Below are 20,342 nucleotides of genomic sequence, written 5' to 3'. Positions count from 1 at the left end.
TTAACACACTGGCCGTTTCCCACCAAGGCAAGGTGGCCCGAAAAAGAAAAACTTTCATCATTCACTCCATCACTGTCATGCCAGAGGCATGCTTACACTACAGTTATAAAACTGCAACATTAATACCCCTCCTTCAGCTACTGAATGGAAATCAATAAAACAATTTGTTTAATAAAGTTGAGAGCGTGGAACTTACGCAGACCAGGAGCAACACAAACCTTCCGATGTCTGTGTCTCTATCTTGAGTAACTTTTAACCCTTTGAGGGTCCAAGCCGTAGTTCTACAACAAGAGCTCAGCTCATTCAGATAAGGTGTGAGTGGTAGATTTGGGCCTAGATATGAGAGAATGGATCTTTTTGGTAAGTGTGCACCATATAAAACAAAACCTGCAGCAAGCAGTGCATAATGAGAAAAAAAAATTGCAACCATGTTTTAGGATTAAAACAGCAACTTTGTGGTGTAATATCTTATGGTTTTTACAGTTTTATTTGCAATTTCTTAGTCTCATTTGACAGAAAGGAAGATATATTAAAGAAATAGAGATGATTTTGATTGGTTTTAGTACTGAAAATAGCTTGAAATTGAGCTCAAAGTAGCAGAAACATTTGATTTTTGCCAATGTTCAAGAGTTAACAAATGACGTCACGCATCCAATACACATTAATTGGTGGGTCTAATATATGTTCATGAATGTGATATTATTTATACAATTATTACAATATTGCTTAACAATAAATCTTCTATTTTTTTGGAGTGGCTAAAAATTCTTTGTGAATAAAAAATCAAAATTGAATTCATGTATAAAGACTGGAAACATAACTAATAAACAGAGGAAATGTTATTTTAGTGTCAGGAATGCCTGCATTGTTTATTCTAGACCCTATTTTGAAATTGGAATAATTTGAACTTTACATGAAATTGGCCAAATTACCAATTTCTGATCACTTTACTGGGTAGTTGACATAGCTGATTAGGCAGTTTATTGTGCTCAATCAATAAAATAGAAGTAATATTTGCAAAACAGCTAAGAATTGGTCAACTGGAATAATGTAATTGGCCTAAAATAGGAGACAAAGTGGACAAAATTGCCAATGCGTAAATATCGCTGATGCAGTAAAATTCGCGAGTGTAATTTTCTCAATTTTCTATCAAATTTCGTGCTCTTTGTTTCATTACCTTCAGAAAAAGATTCTGTACCATTTCATAAGAATAAATAACAAAAAAATTTTTTTGAAAATTTTTGGACCCTGTGGGTACAGCAGAGAAATACAACTTGGACCCTCAAAGGGTTAAGCATTAGGATTAGTTTGTCCAAAATGCATTGCATATTAGTGGCTTTCTTTTGTGCCTACCAATGTTTTTCTTACATGTAAACTACATTATTTATACTGCATAAAGAATTTTTTTATTGTATTTAACAAAATGCAACAGCACTAAAATTTTGAAGGCAACCTGAAGAACCATTCTCCAATTATACAAAAACCAACCATTCCAAATTTTTTAAGTTCATAGGAATACTTCTCCATGGGGAAGTGAAACACAAGTCTTTCCTCACAAGCCACGAGTGTCGTAAGAGGCGACTAAAATGCTGGGAACAAGGGGCTAGTAACCCCTTCTGTATACATTAGTAAATTTATAAAAAAAATAAAATAATTTTTCTGTTCTGGTCACCCTGCCTCAATGGGATATGGCTGGCTTGTAAAAAAAAAAAAAAATTTCATCTACACATTTAAAGATCATCATCGTCCTCATAAGTTCTCCTAAGATGTATCAGCCATAAATAACAGAAACCATCATAAGAGTCACTCTCAAGTTATATTCAGAATATACTACACCATTTTAACCCCTTAACCCTTTGAGGGTTTTCGTCGTACTAGTACGTCTTACGCGTAGGGGTTTTTGACGTACTAGTACTCATAAATTCTAGCGGCCTCAAATCTAGTGGGAGAAAGCTGGTAGGCCTTCATATGAAAGAATGGGTCTATGTGGTCAGTGTGCACAGTCTAAAAAAAATCCTGCAGCACACAGTGCATAATGAGAAAAAAAAAACTTTGACCATTTTTTTTTAATAAATCAGCGACTTTGCAGTGTATTTTCGTATGGTATTTATTGTTGTATTCTAGTTTTCTTGGTCTCATTTTATAGAATGGAAGACATACTACAGAAATTGAGATGATTTTGACTGGTTTTACAAAGAAAGGTGCCTTGAAATTGAGCTCAAAGTAGCAGAAATGTTCGATTTTTACCAAACTTCAAAAGTAAACAAATCGTGCCAAGCGTGCAATACACGTCAACTGGTGAGTCTAATATTCTTTCACAAGTGCACCAATAATATTTATACCATTTTTTACACTAATGCAGTAGTCTGCATAACAGTAAATCTTATATTTTTTGTGAAAATAAAAATTCAAAGTGGAAAGCAAAAGAATATAAGAGGGGCCTTGAGACATGACTAATGACTAGAGGAAATGTCATTTTAGTGCCAGGAATGTCTTTCTTGTTTATTCTGGACCCTATTCGGAAATTGGCATCTTTTGAAATTTGTGTGAAATTGGCAAAATTACTAAATTCTGACCACTGTACTGGATAGTAGAATTTCATAAATGAGTGGTTTCTTGCACCCATTTGATAGAAAAAATGGAGTTCTATCGAAATATTCATGTTTTTTGTCGACTAGTACAGTGAAATTGGCCGAAAATGGGGCTCAAAGTGGGCAAAATCGCCGATGCGTAAACATCGCCGAGACCGCTAACTTTGCGAGAGCATAATTCCGTAAGTTTTCTATCAAATTTCAAACTTTTGGTGTCTTTATGATCGGGAAAAGATTCTCTATCTTTTCATAAGAGAAAATAATTTTTTTTTTTTTTAAATTTGGCCGACCCTGAGAACGAGTTTCGGAGAGGGCCTGTCGACCCTCAAAGGGTTAACTATCCAAATGTAGATCTACAGTGTTACCGCTAGAGCTCCAAACATAAATCAACGTTTCATTTTCCTGCCTCCAAGTTTGGCATGATTGGCCCGAGATGCCTGGTCAGCATAGAATGAGGCTTAACCCTTAAACTGTCCAAACGTAGATCTACGTTTTTTCAACATTTGAAAGTATGTAAAAAAAGTAGATCTTTTTGTTTTTTTTTTACATTTGAAAACGTGTAAAAAACTTTGATCTACATTTTTTTTATATTTGAAAATATGTTAAAAAAAGTAGATCTACTTTTGGAGCACTACGCATTTGAACGCAGATCTGCTTGGACAGTTTAAGGTTAACACTCAGTGTGCACAGTATTAACAAAATCTGGGACCACTTAGTACCTTGTGGGAGCACCAGTTCAATAAAACGCCAGCTAGAGCAAACATGGTGGAAAACACCAGGGATTCACTGATGTCATGTCCTATTAACACTCCCCTTTTAAGAGGAAAGTAATGATGACCCTGATTTTAGTGGCTCTGAGATGGATGTGGCTGCAAGTGGCCAAGGAAATATCAAAAACCTCAATAATAACCCACATGAAACATTTGTGCAACATCCAGAATGTCCTATAACCTATGCCCTAAGTAAAGGGAAACAATTCTGAAACTTGTAATACATGTTCAGCAGGCTGGCTGGGTGACTTGATTGACTTTGGCTCTCTATCTTCATCTGTCTGTCTGTATCTCTCTCTGTCTCTATCTCTGTCTGTCTGTCTATATCTCTATCTCTGCTTATCTCTTTCTCTGTCTATCTCTACCTCACAGGTACACAAAAATACAATTACATAGTGTACATTACCTAGGATAACCCAAGAAATCCAGACAAAGTGCAATAGTGTGCTTGTAGATATAATGCATAATAAGCATGACTGGCAAGTAATACACATTTTCACTTGTTCAGGACTCAGACTTGACAACTCTGCAGCGTGTGCAATACCTGTTGGCTCATAACTGCCTCTCTGAGACAGAAAGAGAGACAAGCGGAGACAGAGATAAACAGAGCTAGACAGGCAGATACACAGACAATGTTCATGTGTAACAGTGAAAGCAAATAAAGCCAAAGCAGTGTACAATCATCAAATGTCACGCCACTGCTGACACAGTGCTTCAAGGAATTTCATATATACTCCAGTGAGTCTAAAACATTGCTGGGTCCTATAAATACAGTGGACCCCCGCCTTACGATATTAATCCGTTCCTGAGAGCTCATCGTAAGCCAAAATTATCATTAGTCGAATTAATTTTCCCCATAAGAAATAATGGAAATCAAATTAATCCGTTCCTGACACCCCAAATTATGAAAAAAAAAAATTTTTACCACATGAAATATTAATTTTAATACACACAAACTGAAGAAGACATGCACAATTACTACTCTACTAAGAATAGAATACATGACACTTACCTTTATTGAAGATCTGGTGATGATTGATGGGATGGGAGGAGGGGAGTGTGTGGAAGTTATTGTTTAGAAGGGGAATCCCCTTCCATTAGGACTTGAGGTAGCAAGTCCTTTTCCGGGGTTACTTCCCTTCTTCTTTTAATGCAACTAGGACCAGCTTGAGAGTCACTAGACCTCTGTCGCACAACAAATCTGTCCATAGAGCTCTGTACCTCCCGTTCCTTTAAGACTTTCCTAAAATGGGCCATAACATTGTCATTGTACAGGTTGCCAACACAGCTTGCAGTAGCCGTGTCAGGGTGATTTTCATCTGTAAAGGTTTGCAGTTCAACCCACTTTGCACACATTTCCTTAATCTCTTTTTTCAATTCCATACTAATTCTCGCCCTTTTTACCACAGGGATGGCACTAGAAGCTTTCTTGGGGTCCATGGTGACTTATTTTGCAGTTACAAGCACTAAAAACACTGGGATAATGTGAAATGTATGGAATGTATGCATAGATGTGACCGCACTGGCTGGCTTGTAAACACTGGCACTAAAGCCACACGTGAGACGCGTCCCGGACGAATCACGTAAGGCGAGGCAAAATTTTTGCGTTCAAATGCTTTGTATGGCGGATTTAACCTAACACGATGCGTTCGTAAGGCGGGGGTCCACTGTACTTGGAATGCTGGGCAAGAGAGCGTAGATCTACATTTGGACAGTTAAGAGGTTAATAACAAACCTGGACACCTGCCAACTACACCCTCCAATAACAATAGCAGTCTCCTTAAAAATAGCATAAACAAGTGCTGAAAGTTTGAAGCTTATCAGTAGAAGCAGTCTTATGTCATCACACACAATCTAAAGATGAGACTAGTTTATATAACATTAACCAGAGAGAACCTCAATATATCAACATATGCCCAAATCTTTCCCATAGATGCATTAAACCAGCTTTGAAAATTTGAAGCTGATCTAATGAGTTGTTCTCCAGGTATTAGTGTTATGACCATAATGATAACACATATTCAAGCAGTTAAAGACTAACTTTCATGGATAACTTGATAAAGGTTAACTCTAACAAGTAACTTTCTGCTATCTTGCAATCTTTAAATGTAGAGGGGTGTTTTATGTAGGACTACAAAAACAAAAACTCAAAACATACACAATGCTAGGAAATCTAGCATCTTGTAAAAAAAAACAAAAAAAAAAAGGCAAAACAAACCAAATGGTTACTACAATAACAAAAAAAATTAAACGTAAAGTTTACTACAAAAACCTAAAATTATTAAACACAAAAATACTACAGAAACAAAAATTCATACAAAAATGACTACAAAACAATGACTACAAAAATAAAAAACAAAAAATGACTACAAAAAATTACAAAAACAAAATGAGTACAAAATGAAGTCACAAATGATCAGAGAGAAACAAAGTAACAAAGACGATAAACATTACCCATGATGTGGCATAGAGGTCAGGTGTTATTTTGCGGGAGTCGAGGAAGGTGGAGAGCTCCGGGTCATGGTAGAGCAGCAGTAACCGCAGCAAGTGGTACACAGCTCCACCAATACCAGACTCCCTGAGTGTAGACACCAGTTTACACTTAATTTAAGAATCAATACATCAGAAGTTTACTATAACTGTAACTACAGAAGGGCCCCGCTTTACAGCGTTTTGCTAATACAGTGGTACCTCGAGTTATGAACTTAATTTGTTCCAGAAGGCTGTTCAAGTGCCGATACCAAACAAATTTGTTCCCATAGGGAATAATGTAAATTAGATTAGACAGTTCCAAACCCCCAAAACTACGCTTACAAAAGCACTTACAAAAATACACTTACATAACTGTTCGAGTTGGGAGCTGTTCGAAACTCGAGGTACTACTGTACAGTGGCTTTTCAATTACAGTGGACCCCCGGCTATCGGCCGTAATCCATTCCTGAAGGTCGGCTGATAACCGAAATGGCCGATAACTGAATTAATATTTCCCATGAGAATTAATGAAAATAAAATTAATTCGTTCCCAACAAAAATATTCACAAAAAAATATTTTTTTTTTACAATTATGTAAGTATTACATACCTTTATTGAAGGCTAATACTAGCTTCTGGAAAATAGGGAGGAGGAAAGAGAGAGGAGTTAGTGTTTGGAAGGGAAATCCCCCACCATGAAGACTTTAGGTAGCAATGCCTTCTCTGGGGTTACTTCCCTTCTCTGTCTTTTAATGCCAATAGAACCAGCTTGAGAGTCACTGGACCCCTGTCTCACAAAATAACTGTCCAGAGTGCTCTGTTTCTGGCATTCCTTAAAGATTTCCCTGAAGTGAGACAGGGTTTTGTCACAAAACATGTTGCAGATATGGTTTGTTTCAGCTTTGTCAGGGTGGTGTTTCTCTACAAAAGCTTCCATTATTGGTGTCCTTTGTTTAGTTAGAAAAGCTACTCCTTTTGGAACATTAGCATCTTTGATTTGTTCTTTCTTTGCCAGGATGGATGTAATTGTTGATTTATTCTTGTTGTACATCCTGGCAAGTTCCATCACCTTCGTACCACTCTCAAATTCCATGGTGTTTCTCACTTTCCTTACCACAGGAACTTTACTAGGAACTTTCTTTGGAGCCATGGTTATTTATTTCACAGTTGCACTGCACGAAAAACCACTAAAAACAATGGTAAACAAGCGAAATGTTTGGATGAATGAGCAGAAGCTTCCTCAGCCACCAAGAGACAAAGCCAAACTGAAGCGCAAGCTGCCCTAGCCGGCGGATGGACACGTCCAAAACCGCTGATAACCGAGCGAATGGCCAATAATCGGGCGCCGAAAAACCCGCCAATAACCGAGTTGGCCGACAACCAAACCGGCCGATAACCGGGGGTCCACTATACACCCATTCTTCATTTATTCAGATTTCCTACAATAAATATATTCACCATTCGCTATAAGCTAAGGATGAAAATATTTTTAAGTAATGAGTGTACTATATATGCATTCTTTAGGCCTAGCCATATTGCTCACTTAATATATGACAGTCTAAACATATTATCAGGATTTATATGCAATTGAAAGTAAAAAAAAAATTGCTGTTTCACCTTATAGCAGCAGTCCAGAATTTAACCTGCTGTAAAATTGGGGCCCTGCTGTAAATGTGGGGCCCTGCTGTAAAAGTGGGGCCCTGCTGTAAAAGTGGGGCCCTGCTGTAAAAGTGGGGTCCTGCTGTAAAAGTGGGGCCCTGCTGTAAAAGTGGGGCCCTGCTGTAAAAGTGGGGCCCTGCTGTAAAAGTGGGGCCCTGCTGTAAAAGTGGGGCCCTGCTGTAAAAGTGGGGCCCTGCTGTAAAAGTGGGGCTCTGCTGTAAAAGTGGGGCCCTGCTGTAAAAGTGGGGCCCTGCTGTAAAAGTGGGGCCATGCTGTAAAAGTGGGGCCCTGCTGTAAAAGTGGGGCCCTGCTGTAAAAGTGGGGCCCTGCTGTATAAGTGGGGCCCTGCTGTATAAGTGGGGCCCTCCTGTACATCTTTTGTCTGGTCAAACTTAGAAATAAGCAGCAATGTTTATATTAACCCTTTGAGGGTCGAGAGGCCCTCTCCCAAACTTGTTCTCAGGGTCGAAAAAATTTTGAAAAAAAAAAAAATTATTTCTTTTTTCAAAATGATAGAGAATTTTTTTCCAATCATAATGGCACCAAAAATATGAAATTTGATGGAAAACTTTTGGAATTATGCTCCCGTGAAGCAGTCTCAAAGTGGGTGATTTTGCCCACTTTGATCCCTATTTTCGGCCAGTTCCAATTTTGTAGTCGACTAAGATCATAGCTATTTCCCTAGAACTCCATTTGTTCTATCGATTGAGTACAAGAATCCACCCATTTATCGATTTCAACTACCCAATAAAGTGGTCAGAAATTAGCAATTTGGGCAATGTCACACAAATTTCAAAAGATGCCAATTTCGAAATAGGGTCAAGAATAAACAAGACAGACATTCCTGTCACAAAAATAACATTTTATCTGTCCATTAGTCACGTCTCTTGGCCCCTCTTACATTACTTTTGCTTTCCATTTTGAATTTTTATTCTCATATAAAGTAGGTTTTCTGAATGTATACTAATGCATCATTGTATAAATGGTATAAATGATATCAGTGCACTTGTAAAAAATTATTAGACTCACCAGTTGACTTGTATTGGACACATGGCTTGATTTGTCTGCTCTTGAACATTGGCAAAAATCGATCATTTTAGCTACTTTGAGCTCAATTTCAAGGTACTTGTCATCGTGAAACCAATCAAAATCATCTCTATTTCTGTAATATATCTTCCATTCTATCAAATGAGACCAAGGAAATGAGAATACAACCATAAATACCATACAAAAAATACACTAGAAAGTCACTGTTTTAAACCAAAAACACAGTTGAAGTTTTTTTTTTTTTGCTTCAGGATTTTTTTTTATACTGCACACACTAACCACACAGACCCATTCTTTCATATGTAGACCTGCCAGCTTTCTTCCACCAGATTTGAAGGTGCTAGTATTTAAGCGTACAAGTACGTGACCGACCCTGGCTGCAATGACGTACTTGTACATGACTGACCCTCAAAGGGTTAAACTTCAGATTCAGGCCTCATACATCTGTCTACATGTGCTATCTGAAACACTGGTGGAATAAATGTAAAACTTATCAAGAGGAACCTGCATAATGAGATCTGTAAAGTGCCAGCAGGTTGTATAACAGCAACAGCCTGGTTGAACAGGAAGCTTCAAGAAATGCCAAGCAGTGACATTAATGAAAAAAAAAACAGAAAACCTATCACTGATACAGGTAAGTGACCAATGATCTGCTTAGTTACTTATTAAGCAATGTCTTGACCAGTGCATGATAACACACTGTAGTGATGTCCTGACCAGTGTAAGATAACACACTGTAGTGATGTCTTGACCAGTGTAAGATAACACACTGTAGTGAAGTCTTGACCAGTGTAAGATAACACACTGTAGTGATGTCTTGACCAGTGTATGACACGCTGTAGTGATGTCCTGACCAGTGTAAGATAACACACTGTAGTGATGTCTTGACCAGTGTAAGATAACACACTGTAGTGATGTCTTGACCAGTGTAAGATAACACACTGTAGTGATGTCTTGACCAGTGTATAACACACTGTAATGATGTCCTGACTAGTGTAACACTGTAGTGATGTCTTGACCAGTGTAAGATAACACACTGTAGTGAAGTCTTGACCAGTGTAAGATAACACACTGTAGTGATGTCTTGACCAGTGTATGACACGCTGTAGTGATGTCCTGACCAGTGTAAGATAACACACTGTAGTGATGTCTTGACCAGTGTAAGATAACACACTGTAGTGATGTCTTGACCAGTGTAAGATAACACACTGTAGTGATGTCTTGACCAGTGTATAACACACTGTAATGATGTCCTGACTAGTGTAACACTGTAGTGATGTCCTGACCAGTGTAAGATAACACACTGTAGTGATGTCCTGACCAGTGTAAGATAACACACTGTAGTGATGTCCTGACCAGTGTATGATAACACACTGTAGTGATGTTATGACCAGTGTAAGATAGCACACTGTAGTGATGTCCTGACCAGTGTAAGATAACACACTGTAGTGATGTCCTGACTAGTGTAACACTGTAGTGATGTCCTGATCAGTGTAAGATAACACACTGTAGTGATGTCCTGACCAGTGTAAGATAACACACTGTAGTGATGTCCTGACCAGTGTATGATAACACACTGTAGTGATGTTATGACCAGTGTAAGATAGCACACTGTAGTGATGTCCTGACCAGTGTAAGATAACACACTGTAGTGATGTCCTGACCAGTGTAAGATAACACTGTAGTGATGTTCTGACCAGTGTAAGATAACACACTGTAGTGATGTTTTGACCAGTGTAAGATAACACATTGCCATGATGACTTGACCAGTGTAAGACAACACACTCTACTGATGTCCTGACCAATGTAAGATAACACTGTAGTGATGTCTTGACCAGTGTAAGATAACACTCTAGTGATGTCCTGACCAGTGTATGATAATACACTGTAGTGATGTCAATATTAGTGTAAGATAACATACTGTAGTGATGTCTTTACCAGTGTAAGATAACACAGTGTAGTGATGTCAATATTAGTGTAAGACAACACAACTCAGCCTTACGACATTCGAGGACAGTTTAGAGATGGGACATAGGAACAACAGGGCAGGCACAACTGGAAGTTGGTGAGCCATAGGGATGTTAGTAATTTTTCTGCCTTAGAATTATCAGGGAGTGGAACAATTTGGAGAGTGATGTGGTAGAGGCAGGAGCAATGTACGACTTTAACCCTTTCATGCACTGTCATGTAGAACTATGTCATGGAGGCCATGGTCCCTGATGTAGTTCTAATTCACGAGCTCACCTCACTCAGATAAGCTGTGAGTTGTAAATTTTGGCCTAGATATAAGAGAATGGGTCTGTGTGGTGAGTGTGCACAGTACAAAAGAAATCCTGCCCCATGCAGTGCATGATGGAAAAACAAAACTGTCACTGTGTATATGTTCAAAATAGCAGTTTTGAGGTGTTTTCTCAGATTGTTCTTATGGTTTTACTATTTCTTGATACCATTTGATAGAATGGAAGATATTCTACTGAAACAGAGATTATTTTGATTTGTTTCAGGACTGGAAGTAGCTTGAAATTGAGTTTTAAGTATGAGAAATATTAAATTCCAGAGGACAGGTAAGGCCCTCCCCGAGTCTGTATTATGGGTCTTCAGTAGGTCTGATCCAATTATTGGGATGCTGTAAACCATGACCAATCTTTCCTGGTTATGTTTTATTATCTAAGAAATAGAGTAATCCTCCTATTTTTGTGTGAAATAGAGTTAGAGCTAAGGAAGGAGTAGCAACAATGTTGAAGGATAAGTTATGGCAGGAAAAGAAGGAATATAAATGTATAGATTCAAGGATTATGTGGAGTAAAATAAGGTTTACATGTGAAAAGTGGGTTATAGTAAGTGGGAGATTTCAATGCTGGGGTGGGTAAAAATGTTGTAGAAGGAGTAGTAGGCAAATTTGGGGTGCCAGAGAAAAATGAAAATGGGGAGCCTTTAATTGAAATATGTGTAGAAAGAGGTTCAGTAATAAGTAATACATATTTTCTGAAAAGAGGATAAATAAGTACATACGATATGATATAGCACGTAATAAAAGCAGACTGATAGGTTACGTATTGGTGGATAAAAGGTTGATGGGTAGGCTTCAGGATGTACGTGTTCATAGAGGGGCAACAGATGTATTGGATCATTAACTAGTTGTAGCTACAGTTAAAGTGAGAGGTAGATGGGACAAGAGGAAAATGGCAACAACAAGTAAGAGAGAAGTAAAAGTTTATAAACTAAGGGAGGAGGAAGTTCGGGTGAGATATAAGCAACTATTGGCAGAAAGGTGGGCTAGTGCAAGTATAGGTAGTGGGGGAAGGGGGGGTTGAAGAGGGATGGGATAGTTTTAAAAATGCAGTATTAGAATGTGGGGCAGAAGTTTGTGGCTATAGGAGGGTGGGTGCAGGAGGGAAGAGCAGTGATTGGTGGAATGACGAGGTAAAGGGTGTGATAAAAGAAAAAGGTAGCTTATGAAAGGTTTTTACAAAGCAAAAGTGATATAAGAAGGGCAGAGTATATGGAAAGTAAAAGAAAGGTGAAGAGAGTGGTGAGGGAGTTCAAAAGGAGAGCAGATGATAGAGTGGGAGAGGCACTATCAAGAAATTTTGCTGAGAATAAGAAAGAAAAATTTGGAGTGAGATAAACAAATTAAGAAACCCAAGGAAACAAATGGATTTGTCAGTTAAAAACAGAGCAGGGGAGTTAGTAGATAGGAAGCTGGAGGTATTGGGTAGATGGCAGGAATATTTTGAGGAACTTTTAAATGTCGATGAAGAAAGGGAGGCAGTAATTTCATGCACTGGCCAGGGAGGCATAATATCCTTTAGGAGTGAATTAGAGCAGGGTGTGAGTGTGGGGAGGTGTGTGAGTCATTATGTAGAATGAAAGAGGATAAAACAGCTGGAACTGATGGGATCATAACAGAAATGTAAAAAGCAGAGGGAGATATAGTGTTGCAGTGGTTGGTATTTTTGTTCAATAAATGTATAAAAGAGGGGAAGGTACCTAGGGATTGGAAGAGAGCATGTATAATTCCTTTATATAAAGGGAAGGGGGACAAAAGAGACTGTAAAAATTATAGGGGAATAAGTTTGCTGAATATAACAAGAAAAGTGTATGGTAGGGTTATTACTGAAAGAATTTGAGGTAAGACAGAGAGCAAGATTGTAGATGAGCAAGGAGGCTTTAGAATGGGTAGAGGATGTGTAGATCAGGTGTTTACATTGAAACATATATGTGAACAGTATTTAGATAAAGGTAGGGAAGTTTTCATAGCATTTATGGATTTAGAAAAGGCATATCATAGAGTGGATAGGAGAGCAATGTGGCAGATGCTGCAAGTGCATGGGATAGGTAGTAAGTTACTAAATGCTGTAAAGAGTTTTTATGAAGATAGTGAGGCTCAGGTTAGGGTGTGCAGGAGGGAGATTACTTAACAGTAAAAGTAGGACTTAGACAGGGATTTGTAATGCCACCATGGCTGTTTAACCCTTTCAGGGTCGAGACCCCCCGATCCTGAACTCGCTCTCAGGGTCAAAAAATTAAAAAAAAAAAAAAAAAAATTATGAAATGATAGAGAATCTTTTCCCAATGGTAATGAAAACCAAAAGTACAAAATTTGATGGAAAACTTAGGAAATTATGCTCTCGTGAAGTTAGCGATATCGGCAATATTGCTGATATTTATCAGCCATTTTGCCCACTTTGAGCCCTATTTTTGGCCAATTCCATTGTTCCAGTCAATTAAAATCATAGCTATTTCGCTAAAACTCCATTTGTTCTATCAACTGAGCACAAGAAACTGCCCACTTACTAATTTCAGCTATCCAATAAAGTGGTCAGAAATTGGCAATTTGGTCAATTTCACACAAATTTCAAAAGATGCCAATATCAAAATAGGGCCCAGAATAAACAAGACAGACATTCTTGGCACTAAAATACCATTTTCTCTTTTCATCAGTCATGTCTCCAGGCCCCTCTTATATTACCCTTGCTTTCCATTTTCAATTTTTATTCTCACAAAAAATAGAAGATTTACTGTTACATAGACTACTGCATTATTGTAAAAATGGTATAAATAACATGAGCACACTTGTGAAAGATTATTAGACACACCAGTTGACGTGTATTGGACGCGTGGCCATGATTTGTTTACTCTCGAATATCGGCAAAAATCGAACATTTCCACTACTCTGAGCTCAATTACAAGGCACTTTTCTTCATGAAACCAATGAAAATCACCTCTATATCTGTAATATATCTTTCTTTCCATCAAATGAGACCAGAAAACGAGAATACAACCAAAATTACCATACAAAAATACAGTGGAACCTCAAAAATTGAACTGCTCCCAAAACAACCAATTATGTAAGTGCATTTTTGTAAGTGCTTCTATAAGTGTATTTTTGAGGGTCTGAAATAGACTAATCTAATTTACATTATTCCTGATGGGAATAAATTCATTCGGTAAAGGCACTCGAACAGCCTTCTGGACCGAAAAAAGTTCGACATTTGAGGTTCCACTGTACACTGCAAAGTCGCTGTTTTAAACCAAAAACACAGTCGGAGTTTTTTTTCTTGCTATGCACTGTTTGCTGCAGGACTTTTTTTATACTGTGCACACTGACCATACAGACCCATTCTTTCATATGCAGGCCTACCAGCTTTCTTCCTCTCAATTTCAAGGCGCTAGAATTTTGGCATATAAGTACGGCTCCAACCCTGGCTCTCAAGCCATACATGTACGGAACCGACCCTGAAAGGGTTAACATATTTATAGATGGGGTTGTAAAAGAAGTAAATGCTAGGATGTTGGGGAGAGAGGTGGGATTAAATTATGGGGAATCAAATACAAAATGGGAGCTGACAGTTACTTTTTGCTGATGATACTGTGCTTTTGGGGGATTCTAAAGAAATGTTGCAAAGGTTAGTGGGCGAGTTTGGGAGGGTGTGTAAAGGCAGGAAGTTGCAAGTAAACATAAATAAGAGTAAGGTGATGAGGGTATCAAATGATTTAGATAAAGAAAAACTGGATATCACACTGGAGGGAGGGAGTATGGAAGAAGTGAATGCTTTCAGATATTTGGGAGTTGACTTGTCAGTGGATGGGTTTATGAAGGATGAGGTTAAGCATAGAATTGATGAAGGAAAAAAGGTGAGTGGTGCATTGAGGTATCTATGGAGACAAAGAATGTTATCCATGGAGGCAAAGAGGAGAGTGTATGAGAGTATAATGGTACTAACACTCTTATATGGGTGTGAAGCATGGGTTGTAAATACTGCAGCGAGGAGGCAGATGGAGGTAGTGGAGATGTCGTGTTTAAGGGCAATGTGTGATGTAAATATTATGCAGAGAATTTGTAGTGTGGAAATTAGGGGAAGGTGTGGAGTTAAAAAAAAGTACAGGTACCATCCGACTTACAACCAAGCTTGGTTCCGACCAACCGGTCGTAAGTCAAAATGGACTTAAGTGTCGAACCTTTGAAAATTGCCAACATACTGGGTAGAGCATAATGTCAAACCTTTCCTATATAAACTACCTACATAGTACTGTAATGTAATGTACAATCATTATTTCATTCTTTTTACCATAATTTACCTCTATTGTTATATTTTAATTATTTATGTACTGTATATAATGTATACATGGTAGTGAACTGTATTGTAAATTTTACATCACATACAGTATCATATGTTACTGTTATCTTTATGTATTGTCGACACAGTGGAATTATGTCCACTCATTACTCACCTTAAAATATCTGTAGTCTTAATGTAGAGTGAGAGGTGAGTAAACAAGATTAAAGGAATAAATGAGAGAGAATGAGAGTGTAGAAGGTTCACGAGTTATGTAAACAAACGTTGTTGTTGTTACCAGCCCGGACACGAATGGTTTTTGTTCACTCTATCAAGCCGACCAGAAAAACATCTCATATTTGTTAATTTCTATGTTTATATGTTATGTAGCATGTTTATTATATAATTCTGAAAAAAAATCATAGATGGATTAAGCAAAATGTCTATATTAATGTTTTATACACATTTAATGCGCCTCAGTGATTATTACAGTGGACCCCCGGCTTACAATATTACAGTGGACCCCCGCATAACGATGGCATCGCATAGCGATTTTTCCGCATAACGATTACTTTTATCGCAAAATTTTTGCCCCGCATACCGATTAAAAACCCGCATACCGATTTTCGTCCGAGACGCGTCCAATGTGCCCTCAGCCAGCCTCACATGTGCCGCTCCGTCCCATTGTTTACCAGCCAGCCTCCGCGGTAACATCCAAGCATACACTCGGAATATTTCGTATTATTACAGTATTTTCGGTGCTGTTTCTGGAAAATAAGTGACCATGGGCCCCAAGAAAGCTTCTAGTGCCAACCCTACACCTCAAAGGGTAAGAATTACTATAGAGATGAAGAAAGAGATAATTGATAAGTATGAAAGTGGAGTGCGTATAGCCGACCTAGTCAAGCTGTACAAGAAACCCCAATCAACCATCGCTACTATTGTGGGCACCAGAAAGACAATCAAGGAAGCTGTTCTTGCCAAAGGTTCAACTGTGTTTTCGAAACAAAGATCGCAATTGATGGAAGATGTTGAGAGACTCTTATTGGTGTGGATAAATGAAAAACAGATAGCAGGAGATAGCGTCTCTCAAGCGATCATATGTGAAAAGGCTAGGAAGTTGCATGACGATTTAATTAAAAAAATGCCTGCAACTAGTGATGATGTGAGTGAATTTAAGGCCAGCAAAGGTTGGTTTGAGAGATTTAAGAAGCGTAGTGGCATCCATAGTGTGATAAGGCATGGTGAGGCTGCCAGTTCGGACCACAAAGCGGCTGAAAAATATGTGCAGGAATTCAAGGAGTACATAGAAACTGAAGGACTGAAACCTGAACAAGTGTTTAATTGTGATGAAACAGGCCTGTTCTGGAAGAAAATGCCAAGCAGGACCTACATTACTCAGGAGGAAAAGGCACTCCCAGGACATAAGCCTATGAAAGACAGGCTTACTTTGTTGATGTGTGCCAATGCTACTGGTGATTGCAAAGTGAAGCCTTTATTAGTGTATCACTCTGAAACTCCCAGAGCGTTCAGGCAAAAGAATGTCCTCAAGGATAATTTGTGTGTGCTGTGGAGGGCAAACAGTAAGGCATGGGTCACTAGGGAATTTTTCTATAACTGGTTACACCATGCATTTGCCCCCAATGTGAAAAATTACCTAACTGAAAAGAAATTAGAACTTAAGTGCCTCCTGGTGTTAGACAATGCCCCTGGTCATCCTACAGACGTGGCAGAGCGACTTTATGGGGACATGAGCTTCATTAAGGTGAAGTTTTTGCCTCCTAATACCACTCCTCTCCTGCAGCCCATGGACCAGCAGGTTATTTCCAACTTCAAGAAACTGTACACAAAAGCTCTGTTTGAAAGGTGCTTTGTAATGACCTCAGAAACTCAACTGACTCTAAGAGAGTTTTGGAGAGATCACTTTAATATCCTCAATTGTGTAAACCTTATAGGTAAGGCTTGGGAGGAAGTGACAAAGAGGACCTTGAACTCTGCTTGGAAGAAACTGTGGCCAGAATGTGTAGACAAAAGGGATTTTGAAGGGTTTGAGGCTAACCCTGAGAATCCTGTGCCAGTTGAGGAATCCATTGTGGCATTGGGAAAGTCCTTGGGGTTGGAGGTTAGTGGGGAGGATGTGGAAGAGTTGGTGGAGGAGGACAATGAAGAACTAACCACTGATGAGCTGCTAGATCAACTTCAACAGCAAGAGGCCACACCTGAGGAAATTGCTTCGGAGGAGGGGAGAGAGAAATTGAAGAAGTTGCCTACTTCAAAGATTAAGGAAATCTGTGCAAAGTGGCTTGAAGTGCAAACCTTCATGGATGAAAATCACCCTCACACAGCTATTGCAAGCCGTGCTGGTGATTATTACACTGACAATGTTGTGAAACACTTTAGGCAAGTCATAAAGGAACGAGAGGTACAGGCCACTATGGACAGATATCTTGTGCGAAAGAAGTCCAGTGACTCTGAAGCTGGCCCTAGTGGCATTAAAAGAAGAAGGGAAGTAACCCCAGAAAAGGACTTACTACCTCAAGTCCTAATGGAAGGGGATTCCCCTTCTAAACACTAACACACTCTCTCCCCTCCTCCCATCCCATCAATCATCACCAGATCTTCAATAAAAGTAAGTGTCATTTAATTGTGCATGCCTTTTTCAGTTTGTGTGTATTAAAATTAACATTTCATGTGGTAAAAAAAATTTTTTTTCATACTTTTGGGCGTCTTGCACGGATTAATTTTATTTCCATTATTTCTTATGGGGAAAATTCATTCGCATAACGATTATTTCGCATAACGATGAGCCCTCTTGCACGGATTAAAATCGTTAACCGGGGGTCCACTGTATTTCATTCCAGAAGTATGTTCAGGTGCCATTACTGAACGAATTTGTTCCCATAAGGAATATTGTGAATTAGATTAGTCCACTTCAGACCCCCAAACATACACATACAAATCTTTTTTCTTTCAACACACCGGCCGTATCCCACCGAGGCGGGGTGGCCCAAAAGGAAAAACGAAAGTTTCTCCTTTTACATTTAGTAATATATACAGGAGAAGAGGTTACTAGCCCCTTGCTCCCGGCATTTTAGTCGCCTCTTACAACACGCATGGCTTACGGAGGAAGAATTCTGTTCCACTTCCCCATGGAGATAAGAGGAAATAAACAAGAATAAGAACTAGAAAGAAAATAGAAGAAAACCCAGAGGGGTGTGTATATATGTGCTTGTACATGTATGTGTAGTGTGACCTAAGTGTAAGTAGAAGTAGCAAGACGTACCTGAAATCTTGCATGTTCATGAGACAGAAAAAAGGACACCAGCAATCCTACCATCATGTAAAACAATTACAGGCTTTCGTTTTACACTCACTTGGCAGGACGGTAGTACCTCCCTGGGCGGTTGCTGTCTACCAACCTACTACCTATACACATACAAATGCACTTATATAAATAGTTACATAATTGGTTGCATTGTGTTATCATTATTAATATGGCATCTTCAATTACACTCTTAATGAGTGGCTCTGAGACAGACAAGCAGACAGAAAGACAGACACAGGTAGACAGAAAGACAGACACTTTTTTTTTTTTTAACAAGTCAGCCGTCTCCCACCGAGGCAGGGGTGACCCAAAAAGGAAAGAAAATCCCTAAAAAGAAAATACTTTCATCATCATTCAACACTTTCACCTCACTCACACATAATCACTGCTTTTGCAGAGGTGCTCAGAACACAACAGTTTAGAAGCATATACAGTAAGGCCCTGCTTTACGGCGTTTCGCCTTGCAGTGTTCCGCTTATACGGCGATGTCAAATTATGACCAAAATTTGCTATATGGCAAGTGGTCTTTTAAATACTGCGCCCCCCACCCGGTTTGTTTACACTTTCCGTGACCACATCTATTATGTCAGGAAACTTTCCAAAATTTCAAGTGTTTTAAAGTTACTGCATATTTTATATGTACTCTGATAATTATACTTATGTGTACCTGTACCTAAATATACTTACACACTGTGCTGGTGTGCAGGTACACATTAAAATTGCTAAGTCTCTCTCTACTCATGACGCCAATACTACGTAATAATAATCACTCTTGGGCACACTAAATGTCTTATTTTACATCAATATAGGCATGTTCATTAATCCATCTATGATATTTTCCTCAAAATTATATATGAAACCCATTACATAGCATATAAACATGATACATACACTCAGAATAAAAATTGATGTAAATATGAGATTTGTTTACAAAGCAGCTGTGCAGGTAGTGTCGGAAGAATTATGTTTTCTCTAGTCAAACACTGGGGGCTAACTGTAGAAAAATATTCTTTTTCTATGCCTTTACTCTATGTATAGCAATTCATGACCCTTGTGGGTTTAGTGCTTTTTATAATAAATAATAATAACAATTATTATTATTATTATTATTATTATTATTATTATTATTAATAATAATATTATTATTATTAATACTACTAATAATAATATTATTATTATCTTCATTCGCTCTAAAGATGGTGTGTTGCTGTTTGTTTATTCTGTACTAACTTGTACAACTTGTATACAATGTAAGAGTATTTGTATTGTGAGGTAATTATTAAAATAAAAAAATATTGAGGTAAATGTTTTACAAACTCTTACAAATGGACGTGAATGAACTAAAAGTAGACACATATTAATACGCATTTATTTCGCCTGACCAAGTGATTGTCCACTACCTGTTTAGTTTGTGTTCTTACATTGTCTCAATTCTGTACCTCGTTCTCTCTCTCGTTTACTCTTTCGTTAACTAGTTGGCTCTCATTGACAATGGCGTCTAAGGTTAGCTGTAATAAAAAGAGAAGTCGTAAGCCTCTTGCTTTAAGTGCCAAGTTAGAGGATGATGGTGTGAAATTCTGATTTTATTCAATAAACACCCTGCCACTCACCTCTCACACATTAATATTAACATTTTAAGGTAAGTAATAAGTGTACTCTGTGTGTATCTTACCTTTTATTGTGTTTTTAATGCATATTTCTATTGCTAACTTAATATAAGTTAGTGTAAACGAGTTGTCTGGCATTTATTGCATATTTTATATGCTCTGATAATAATACTTGTGGAGCCGGGTGGAGGGACAACATTATGTTTTCTCTGTTCAGCCCTCAGAGAAAACGTGTATGAATCTGCGTTTGGCCCAGCCACTCCCCCACTCCGCTTTTGTTTACAATTTTCGGCATGAATTATTCATTACTTC

General features: G+C 38.3%; 1 protein-coding gene across 5 annotated transcripts in view; it reads right to left on the bottom strand.

Moving 5' to 3' along the window:
- TBC1D23 (TBC1 domain family member 23) overlaps nucleotides 1-20,342 on the bottom strand; it is a 158,355-nt gene that overhangs the window by 95,350 nt on the left and 42,663 nt on the right. For 3 of the 5 annotated variants that reach the window (XM_070093983.1, XM_070093985.1, XM_070093995.1), the window contains one exon: nucleotides 5,816-5,939. The exons of 1 other annotated variant lie outside the window; for it this stretch is intronic. In XM_070093983.1, the coding sequence (XP_069950084.1) occupies nucleotides 5,816-5,939 (124 nt within the window). Of the gene's footprint in view, nucleotides 1-196; nucleotides 446-5,815; nucleotides 5,940-20,342 lie in introns of those variants that run through there. One more of the 5 variants, XM_070093993.1, reaches the window with a different exon arrangement.

This window comes from Cherax quadricarinatus, chromosome 4, assembly GCF_038502225.1.
Source record: "Cherax quadricarinatus isolate ZL_2023a chromosome 4, ASM3850222v1, whole genome shotgun sequence".
In the NCBI taxonomy this organism is placed as follows: Eukaryota; Metazoa; Arthropoda; class Malacostraca; order Decapoda; family Parastacidae; genus Cherax; species Cherax quadricarinatus.
The sequence above is the reverse complement of the archived record's forward strand: the minus strand, read 5'-3'. Positions and strand labels throughout refer to the sequence as shown.